The 11102-nt window shown below is 42.3% G+C and overlaps 1 protein-coding gene across 1 annotated transcript in view; it reads left to right on the top strand.

Moving 5' to 3' along the window:
* The first annotated feature begins 227 nt into the window (after positions 1-227).
* LOC118771399 (lethal(3)malignant brain tumor-like protein 4) overlaps positions 228-11102 on the top strand; it is a 76953-nt gene continuing 66078 nt past the window's right edge. Inside the window, exons 1-7 of the mRNA XM_036519383.1 lie at positions 228-284; positions 7311-7426; positions 8233-8322; positions 9125-9179; positions 9272-9363; positions 9981-10085; positions 10949-11084. Of these exons, the coding sequence (XP_036375276.1) occupies positions 8248-8322; positions 9125-9179; positions 9272-9363; positions 9981-10085; positions 10949-11084 (463 nt within the window). The 5' untranslated portion in view covers positions 228-284; positions 7311-7426; positions 8233-8247. The remainder of the gene's footprint in view (positions 285-7310; positions 7427-8232; positions 8323-9124; positions 9180-9271; positions 9364-9980; positions 10086-10948; positions 11085-11102) is intronic.

Raw genomic sequence — 11102 nt, 5'->3', positions numbered from 1 at the left:
AATTAATTGGCATTCCTACTGCGATCTTTTGCCTATGAGGAAGTCAGCTAAACCTGATTGATGCACTGATTATAAGTCGCTGTGGTTTAAAAGCGTCTGCGAAATGCCAAATTGTAAATTGTAGATTGTAAGTTGGCTACTACTACCTGTATGATTGTACACCCAGGTTGCGCTGAGCTTCGTCACCGTTAGAGGGCTGTATCGGAGCATGCGCAGAAGGAACCGCTTAAAGGAACCGTGTTTCTCCTGTCACAACGTTGAGGGGCAAGTCGACTGCCGTGTGGGTAAGAATTTAATAACGATACATACCTGCAACCATAGGGATACAGGACCTTATTTATAAGTTTGTGAATTCCATAAAATAAGATTCTGACACAGATCGAAGCGTGTTCTCAATAGTGGCCCCATTCCGTTGAAATCCGGTTTGCGATTAATCTGTTAACGATGTTTTCTTGTTAGGGTAACCTATAATAAATGCCTTTTTCGGTTTTGTTCCATTAAAATTAGCATCAAGCAGAAAAGATAACCCTGTTGTTTGTTTGTTTTCGGGCAGAATACATTTACAGCTCGGCGAAATCCCGCGATTTGCAACGTATTCAAGAAGAGTCTAAGTGAAACTATTATTTTCTCTTCTCGGAAATGCTTCCTATTTGTACTGTCGTTGTACTGTAGTTGGATGCAGTACAACTCTTCCTGAAGTGTTAAAGTGTTCTTCGTCGTGTAACGGCGTTATTATACCAAGTCGAAAGAGCAGGAATTCATTGATTTATTTTATACATTATTTTACTGGGTTTACGGTAGATATTAAGGTTACTTCCCTTAGATGCCTTGTCGGTTTGTGTCCTACCGTAGTTTATATTCTATTTTTTGTTTCTCATCCTTTGATCACCTCCGCCATTTTAGTTTGAAATAACTCAAAATACACCAATAAACATCCTTTACATATTATATGAAAACTCCACGGTCCAACACTACTTGTTCGCAGCTGTAAGCCATGTTTCTGGCGATGATTCTTATAATCGTATCATCCGAACAAGCATGGTAAGTTTAAATTCAAAGACACGACCAACAGTAATAACAGTTCCAAACATTTTAATGGTCCCTATCTAGCTAATTGATTACAAAGTTAATATCGGTGTAAACGTCTCAGATAATGATTTGAAAGTTTAATTCGGATTTAAGGTTTTCTACATTAATCTGATACCATGACAATGATCACCAATAACAGCGATCATCCCAGTTCAATTGGAAAGAAAGACACATCATGCTTGTTGCATGAATGAACATGGCTTGTGATACAGTTCATTAAGTAAACAAGAAAACCATATCATGTGGGCTCATCATGAAGTTACATTCCAGACTCAGTCCTTATGAGTTGACTTCCTCTCTGTTGATTCAAAAAGTGTCACTCACAAAAATGTTTGTGTGCTTTTGGGAGCAGATTTTAGCAGTGGAAAAGGCAGCAGTGCTGTTTGTCTTCTCCCACATCAGGTATCTCTGTGTCATTCCAGCATGACATCATCCTCCCTGCCTGTCATATTTCAATAATACGTTTGGAGAAAAAGGTGACTCACATATTGACCATAGTAGTGTGCTGCAAGCAAATAATACATTTAGACTTTCTTTTTCTGAGAGAAACAAGTGCAGCTGCTGCTTTCAATTAAGATCATAGAAACCATGTTATTTAAGTAGCACGTGCATTTTACGTGGCCAAAGGATAATATCAAACTAAAACATGAAATAATGGTATAATAATTAGAGTAAACAAGTTGTCTAAAGCAACAAATCTGAGTGTTAATTAGTTGGGAGGATGTGTGTCTTTATCACTTTCTACAATTTAAATCTTTAAATTTAAGTTGATGGAACATTTGATAAAACAATACAGGGGCAGAGTTTGAGTGTTAAGTACAAAGAATTTGCCGTCTCAGTTCCAGAATGTCTTTGGTAAGATGCTATGACAGTGACTGTGTGGGCCCATAATAGTATAATGTTCTTTAACTGGGTGAACATTTTCAATGAATGGATGGCGCTCAGCCATTTTTGATGGTGTTCTCAAGTGTTTAAATGTGTGATGAAACCAGTGCTGATAATTTTGTAGTCATACCATTTTTGCTGTGGTTTTGTTTTGTGTTGTGTTATGAGTTGCAAGGGAATTGCCTGTCATTTGTGCTTTGATTCATTTTTTAAACCATTTCAGACTTTTAATGAAAATTTATGCTTGATTAACACACAATGTGGTTTAGCACCTGAGGCAGTTTCGTTTTTCCTTTATTAAAGTCCTTGTGTCGGTCTCCATGTGAAGGGAATCTGTCTGTTTGAAGCGGATATAGAATGATTTGAGCTTGCAGATATAAGGAACGCTTTCAGAAGTGAGTTATGCGTGGAATCGCCCGGCTTGACAGTTCTGCTGTTGTCATGACATCTTTATCAATTTATCATGAGGGAGGCGGAAAATTCCACTGAGGATATGAACATCAAGTCCACTTATTACAACTCATGTAAACTTTCCCAGAGCGCAATGCGTTATTATGACATTACATTTTCTGCTCTATGGCATTCAGTATCTGATAAAAATACAGTGAATGCAATGCAAAAGAATTGACTCTGTATTTTTACACACAAGCTATGCCTGTTACATTGCAGTGTCCCATAAGGCATTCTTTGTTTAATGACGTACTGCTAGTTTTTTTACTGGATGAGAGATGTTGTTTTTTCTTTGCTGTCAGGGTTGGTAACCAAATTATGGGGTGAGTGGTGTGCTTCCTCGTGGCCGCTTGTTGTGCTATGAGAGGACAGCCGTTAATAAGGTGCACACCCACGATTCCTCCTTGGCAGTCTTCTCTCAGAGTCTCATGTTTTTTTGTCTATTGGTCTGTGCGCTGTTTAGATTACACGTTCTTCCTGTTCATCTGCAGTGCATGTGATTGCAGTTACTTCATTTGACTTACCCGTTCCCCCACCCGTCACCGCCACCCCCACCACCTCACAACCCCCCCCTGCCTGCAGTGTAACGTTATCATCTCCTACTTCTTAGGGAGGGGGTTATGTCAGCTTGTCACTTGCAAAGCCACAAAATCATCTTCTGAGCATGGAGAGTCCGTTAAACTGCCAGTCTGTTGGCTTCTGTGGAAAACAGAAGGAAAAACGCTTGTGTGTCCAGGCTTGTGTCTGGTCGCCCTCTGATCTCAACTTCAGAGGTGAGAAACGATTGTCAAAAATCAGGAGGAAAAGAGATTTAAGACAAAGTGTTTTTGTCCTGAAGTACTTGTTGGTCTCTGTAAGTCTGAGTTTATTTTTCTTCCTGCAGGAATAATGCTAGATGATAGCTGTCCCAGGTTCTGCTGTCTGAGAATGGCCTTTTTTCCCATTGAGCTCAACTTAATGCTCATGTGCCAAATTTGATTTTAGTTTGATGCAAAGGGTGTTCATGATTGATGATGATTGATCAACTTGTGCAGTCTCCTAACCATCTGTGTCAGTCTATAAAATGTATATCTTACTGTATGTCCTTATGCAAACTGTGTAGCGAAGTGAAACTGACACAGAGCTGCGTAGAAAAGTTGAGAAGTAAATAACTAAAAATAGTAACGATGGTTTAATTGCTGCTACTGGTAGATGACTAATCTGCATGCTTCAATAATGCACGAGGAAGATCTAACAGCTCAGTAAATTTCTGACTGCCTGAACAGTTTGGACTGGTGTAGGGCTAATAAAATGCGTCTCTGACAGTGCAGAGCTGAATGTGCTGGGTATTGGCTGGCATTGGTATCACTGTGGAAAAATCTGGGGTTTTTTTGGGTAACAGGTAGGCTGTTTGGGTGTGCGTGGTTTGAGGAGAATGCTGGGAGAGTCCCAAAGTGCCTGCATTGGGCATGTTCTGCTGTCGCTGATGGGAGTGTTAATTCCCTGCTGAATCATTCACACGGGGCTTTACAGCAGAATGAAGGGCTCCTCACTGGAGGTTTCTAGATCCCTCCAAAATAAGGTTTTAAATCCATTTACACACACACACACACACACATGCCTCCCACTCCCAGTCAGCATGCACGCGCACACACACACACGCACACACACATACACACACAAAAACGTGGGCTAACCTTGTTTCCCATAAATGTGGAAACAGCTCATAGAATCAAACACGAGGAATTAGACCTATACTGAATCACCAATGCGTTTTTTTTTTTTTTTTTTTTTTTTAGAATTGCTGCCAGTGTATCGCTGCAGTCATCCCGTTGTTTATCTGCTTCCGCCTTGTTTGTTATTCCAGCATCTGCACCTTTGCTTTTGTCAGCAAGGTGGGAAAAGTATTTTTACCAGGGCTGCATCTACACCCAAAGCTCAGAGAACAAAACATATTTATTGTCAGAGCTTATTGCAGTCAGTGACAGATTGGATTTATCGTAGTGGCTGTTTGTGGTTACTGTCACAAACTCGCAACAGAAGCCCGGTAGGCCCTTTTTAAAGTTAGTCACTTTATGTAAATCTTCCAGGACTTGACAGGGTGAAGTAAATAATATTTTATCTTTAAGACAGAAAAATTGTGGTTGTAAGGTTCTTTTTTTTTTTCGATAAAAAAGACAGTTTATCTTCTAAGGTGTCTGTTCAGTCAAACCACAATACACCTTGACTATAAGCAGATGTTATGTTTTTTTTATAATTTTTTGAATGTTTTGTTAATTAAAGCACCTGCTTTAATTGCTATGTGCTTTACAGCAGAACAATGAGGCAAGAAGCAGCAACTTGCTTGGAAAAGTATTAGCTCCCTAACAGTAACTCACCACAAAAACATGTTGAATGCGGCTGAAGTTCATTTTAATTTTAAGAGAGCATGTAGAAAGCAACAATAAGCAATGATTCATCAAATCAAACATTGTGATTATACAGTGAATTGTAAATGCTTAATGTGGATTGCAGACTTCTGTGCTCTTGTTAAATGTATATTTGTCCCTGTATACATAATATATGAAGTTTTTCAGTCCTCATGGTTTCACACTGATTGGCTGAATATGTAGCTGTGTAGCTCCGAAAACATAAACCCTGATGGTATTCCTAAAGGCTGTGATTTTTTGTTAGTATCTTGAAATGTTAGTTGTTTTGCTTCCAAGAGCCAGAGCTACCGCACCAGTTTTGCGGTATGTAATCTGCGTGATAGAAACTAAATTTCATGTCCACTCCAGGGACTCAGTGGTTGCTTGAAATGTATATCCCTGATTGCTTAGAGGAGAATGTGTGCTCATTGTCTGAATGAAAAGGCTTTGGACTCAGTAATATGAGCATTAGTGCATGACTGCATGTCTTTGAAACCTCTGTTTGATATTCAAATCCAGTGAGTCAGATACTGGTCTATGTACCGTGAGCACTTGGGAGGTTTAAGCACAGATATTCTATTATGACCAGATGTTCAGCTCCTGCGTTGCTGCCATCCTCTGTCTAAGAGTTGGTAAAAGGAGGAATGGATGTTCTGTTTTAGGCAATGCCCCTTCACGAATGTTCATAGCAATACAGCAAATCAAAACACTTGTGCTTTCAACAATGGCAGAGACAGAGCTTTCAACGTGATGCATACCGCGCTGATTATCTGGTCCATAAATTTAGAATCTGTGGTAAGTGAGAGACTGGAAAGATCTTTTGCAGTATGAGGCCTCACACTGTGGGTTTGGCAGGGTTTCAGATGACCTGCCGAAGGCATCGGCATTTTCACAACTTTATTAAATGCAAATTCAATTGGATTAAATGTGAAGTTGTAGGAAACGGTGCCCAGTTGACTTGTTCTGTTTACAAAGCCCACTGCGTAAGAGGACAGTAAACGGGATTAATTCCTCAGAGGTCAGGGCAACTAGCGACTGCTTACCATCTGTGCTTGTGGACTTCTGACCTGTTGTTTTGTGAGCAAACACCCTCATTCTGTGCAATTTTCAGAGCTTACATTTTTTATATATGATTCATTAATAGAGCAGAGTATTCATAGTATAAATGCAGGGGATGCAAGGGTACAGTTAGAACAGGTTGCAAGCCCAGCTCCCACCAAGATACAGTGTCATGCAGTAATTATTGCATAATACAGGGAGACAGAAATATCTTAAATAAAACATTATCCATGGTTACAGTTGGATATTTACTGAAACAATTCAGTACATTGCTTAACGGTACAACAGCAATGGAATTCAAACCTCTTCTATTCCTTTACCATGAGGCCACTCTGATGCCCTGTTTTCTGCATGCTATTCTGTTGGAAAAGTCAGAATCAGAATCAGAACCAGAACTTTATTCACCAAGTACAAATGTACAAGGAATTCCTCTTGGTGTAGGTGTCAACATTGAAAACAAAAATGCAGACAGAGCTATACAATACAAAAACAATACAATAGAATACAATACCATTAGAGAAACAATGGTGTGGCGCTATGCGTAAGTTTAGCAAACGAAACAAACATAGACACCATGCAACCATGGCTGCCTTTCGGGATGCCATAACAATGAGCTGATATATACTACATTTCCCATAGTGCCTTACTGCCACCAGTGCTCAGGGTGCAATGCGACAGTCAAGTGGTCACTGTATGTAGGTTATTCTTTCTGAATCCCACACGCAGTCTGTATTACATAAAAGCAGATGATACAGCAGCGTTCAAGGACTGGAGCCTTGTGCAGAAGATCCATGCTATGAAACAGTAATGGAGTTTTTGAGTCTGGTGTGGGGCGGTCTGGTGAGGATGTGGTAGCATCCACACTGTGTTTGTGGTGTTTTACGATTATGATATTTCTTAAGTCATGCAGTTTTGCTTGTTTGTAACAGTTCTCTACTGTCTGCTGTGAACCTAAACAAAAAGAAATTTTAACTCATCATTTTATCATCTATACTACCATTTTTCAGTGTTCCTGCATATTTGTCGTGGCAGGTTGTTTACCATTTATAATTTGCATTCAGAAGACCACAAATTATCTACTCCTTTGCGTAAGTGTTGATATCACTGGCAAATGCAACAGTTGCTGTAAACTAGCTCTGAGGAGTGGGAGTTGGCTGGAGGGGAAGTTTACACTCATGAGGTTCTGAGGCCTCGGGGGAAAGCCTGGAGAAAGCCTGTAGCAGGATACAACAAAGCAAACCAACCTAGTCAGTCTTGGATGGAGATTCAACAGGCTTTGTGCCATCCAGCCCAACACTTGGGCTGAGTTTTATGTTCACATAACACTGTATTAAATGTCTAGTAACTGTTTTGTTTCATAATGTTTGCTAGAGTTGATATTTGTGTAGAGTAGTGACAAAAGGTTACATTTTTTTAAAAATGAATATATGCTTTTTTTAGCTCTACAGACAAGGTGTTGGGGCAGAGCAGAGCTGCAGAGGGAGAATGGTGATTGCTGTGGAAATCGGGTGCTTCAGTCCCTGGTAGAGAGGACCAGGAGAAGGCACCGCGTAAGGGTGAGGCTTTGCAAATGAGCAGTCCACCATTACCCCAAGACTGAGGCATTTCAAACAACAAATGCACACAGGATCTTATTTCTGTGAAGCTGAGCATACCTGATGTAATGGGTTCATGGTCACACGACACATTATGCGTCACATTATATCCCAAAGCTGACAGGTCACGCATTTGGGCAGAATATGAAGATGTCTGAATCCTTTATCAAGGGCCTTTGAGCGGTAGCTCCGGCTGTTTCCAAGAAAAATCGCCAGGTCTTTTTAACACTGTTTATTTGTGTTAAGTTTTTGTTGTGTTGATGTTTTTCTTCATTCTTAAATAGACGTTGAAATGTGAATAAATATTAAATTAGGAGTACTGTTTTACATATTCTCTTACGCTGTGCTGTGTACATGGGTAAGTCAGCTGTGACCGCCCAGCAAAATGCTGCATGCCTTATCTGGTTCACTCGCGTGGGAGTAGCAAGGGCCCGTTCCAGGGAAAGCGTGTCGTTTTCTCTGGAATTTCTTCGGGAACGTATGAAACAAAAGAACAAGACAGTCACCAACTCCACAACCACATAAAGCTTTCTCAGCAAATCAGTCCGAGGAAACGGCATTGGTGGAGGATAAGGACACGTTCTCTATGGCAAAGCCTGGCTGTTCTGACTCGAGGGCAGGTTTGGTTTATCCCCGTGTATAAATGCCTGTTTCAAAAGGATGTGTCAGAGGATTGTGGGAAATCCGAGCAGGCTGCGACGTGAAAAATGAAGTCATGAAATATGCAGTCATATTTGTTGGCTTATTTTGGTTTGTTTTCTCTGTAGTATTTCCCGCTAGTGATGCTGGAAGACGAGGCCAAGAGAAGAAGACTGAGCTTGAATTCCAAAGGGATGTCAGATGAGTACCATCTCAGAGTACGTACCTCGGCTCACTGATAGATTTCAATCCAACAGACCAACTTGTCTCGCTTTCACAAAGTGGAATTGAATGTCTTGTCCTTGCCTGATTTGATCAAACAGTCAGAGTGTACCCTAATGCACGGTACAAGTGTTTTACCATTGCATCATAGGACCATTACCCACAATTCACCTCTTTTAATGTGTCAACTGAGTAGAGGTATGATGAGGAAGCTGGATGTGTAAGTGGAATTTCATCCAGACGGTTGGAGGTTCAAATCTACCTTACATTACATTACATTCACTTATCCAGAGCAACTTCCAGCACAAAAGAACAGAAGTGTATCCATTAAAGCTGAATGAGCAACAGTGTCAGACCAGGCTAACAACACTCCCAGACCAGTGAGTGTGAGCGTAACACTATTCAAGCTCTACCACAAGTTAACCTGTGCAACCTGACTAACCAAGGGAAGCCAAGTATACTACCATACACCATATCAGTTCACACATTCAAATCTAAGCCTGCACACTGCTGTTTTGCTCTTGAACATTAAGTATACAGAATCTGCATTGCTTCAGTAAATGCCTAGCTGTTTAAGTATGAAATGTTAGGCATGTATTTCCCTTGAATAAGGCTCCACATATAAAACCATGCACAATCTCTTGCTGAGAGAGGGAGACTGGGTACCATTTTGATGGCCTTTGGTTTGACCCAGCCAGGGACTGAACCAAACAGCTGGCTTTCTCAGGTCACAGCCAACATTCTAACCACGTGGTTGCGAAACCAACACACACGCTAATAACGCCTGATGCTCTACAGGAGCGACCGAGAGAGGAGGAGGCAAAGATGAAGAACAAAGTTACCAGCTCGCAAGGTGAGCTAATGTTTTTTTTTTTTTGCGACATCAGTCTGGGCCCAGCTACAGTTCAGCTGGTGTAAAGAAGCCCTTCCCTTCTCTTTGCACAGGAGCAGCAAGCACTAAGAAGAAGCAGTGGTCCTGGGATCAGTACCTGGATGAAGAGAAGGCTGTAGCTGCCCCTGTGAGAGTCTTCACAGAGGTAGGAGGGAGGACTGCAGATCTCACACAAACACCACAAGCTGTCTACTTCCCATAGTTTGGGTCCGTTTCCTGTTTCTCGTGCACGAAAGGTCATGGCATACTGAGTGTGCTGTGCTGTCTGTTTATTCCAAAAATTCTTTGAATGTCTAACTTGGCGCACAGCAGAAAATGTGAAAATGAAACCATTGCAGTATTGACAGACCAGCATGGCTTGACTGCTTCGGACCCTGTGTACAAGTGGTCACAGAGGAATTGTGTGCTCATTGGGGAATCACACCCCTAGAAATGGGGCTTGGTTTGCGAGGGCCTTAAGGCCGGGGAGAGAGGACTCAGCATGTACGGGCGGATGGTCCTCTGTCTCCAAGACCCTGCAGCCAGGGACCCATCCCAGAATAGATCCGCTCCCGCACGCCGCTCTCAGCTCGTCTCTCCGCACCCAGATTCGATCAGACATGTGTTCCCACCGGCAGGCTGGCACAGCCGTTTCCACGGTTACCAAGCCGCCAGCTGAAACGCGGCAACGCCGAGTGGGTGCGGATCGGTGCGTGTACATGTGTAAGAACGCTCGCTGATCAGCGGGTGTGTGAGTGACCCCCCACTCCTGTCTCCATGCAGCTCCAGTCTTTCCCCCAGGGCAGGAACAGCTTCAAGGCAGGGATGCTGCTGGAGGGAGTTGACCCCCTCCACCCCTCCAAGTTCTGCGTGCTGTCCGTGGCAGAGGTGAGCTGGTTTCGTTCGGATGGAGCCTTCGTGTGGGCCCATTGAAAGGCCCACAGCATCGTCTCCAGTCAGGGGGCGCTTGGCCTTACCCCCATTACGAGCGCTCGCTTTGAGAGTGAAATCTAGTTTGGCTACAGTGTACCATTAGCCAAAGGGAAATAGCTATGGCTGCTACGGTCCCGATCTTTCCTTGCTTTTGCCTGTCCTATGTAATGCTGTGGACTTTCCAAAGCCTGTAGAAACAGTCAGGCCTGCCCTTTGCCTGATGCAGTGCCTTCGTCATTGAACCTACTCCTCTTTCCTCTTTGCTATATCGCAAAGTTTATGCTCAGCCTCAGCCAGCTCCTCTCTGAAAAGCTTTGTTACAGTTTGATTTTAGTGTCACATTCCTGAAGCAGTACTCAGAATGTCTGAACTGTTTTATGTGCAGAAGTACTTAAACATGTGAATTTAAACTTTAATGTATGAATTTAATATTAGGTGCTCCAAACTCTCAGAGAGGTAGATGTATACATTCATCAAGGCACGCCACATGGCAGAGCCAGCGGCCTTGGAGCGCCCTGGTCTGTCCAGTTTCGCTGCTTTGGAAGTTCAAGAACTGGGTTTGTAACTGCAAGGTTGCAAGATCTGTTCCTGGGCAGAGCACTGATGTCAAACTCTAGCGCAGTTTACTTAACCTGAACTGCTTCAGTAAACATCCAGCTGTATAGATTGATGACAGATACAATGTACATTTTCTAAATTGCTCTGCCTATGGGCATCCAATTAAATAACATAATCTTTAAATTTCATTCTCCAGCATGTGTTGCAATTTTTAAATATTAAACCCTTATAGAATGCCTCTCCTTGTACTTATCTACAAGGTGATTGGCTACCGGTTACGGCTCCACTTTGACGGGTACCCAGAGTGCTATGACTTCTGGGTAAATGCCAATTCTCCAGACATTCGGCCTGCGGGTTGGTGTGAATTGACAGGACGCAAACTCCTGCCACCGAAAGGTAAGCCTCTTTCTCCGG

Source organism: Megalops cyprinoides, chromosome 24, assembly GCF_013368585.1.
Source record: "Megalops cyprinoides isolate fMegCyp1 chromosome 24, fMegCyp1.pri, whole genome shotgun sequence".
In the NCBI taxonomy this organism is placed as follows: domain Eukaryota; kingdom Metazoa; phylum Chordata; class Actinopteri; order Elopiformes; family Megalopidae; genus Megalops; species Megalops cyprinoides.
Note: the sequence above shows the minus strand (reverse complement) of the source record. Positions and strands in the feature narration are given on the sequence as shown.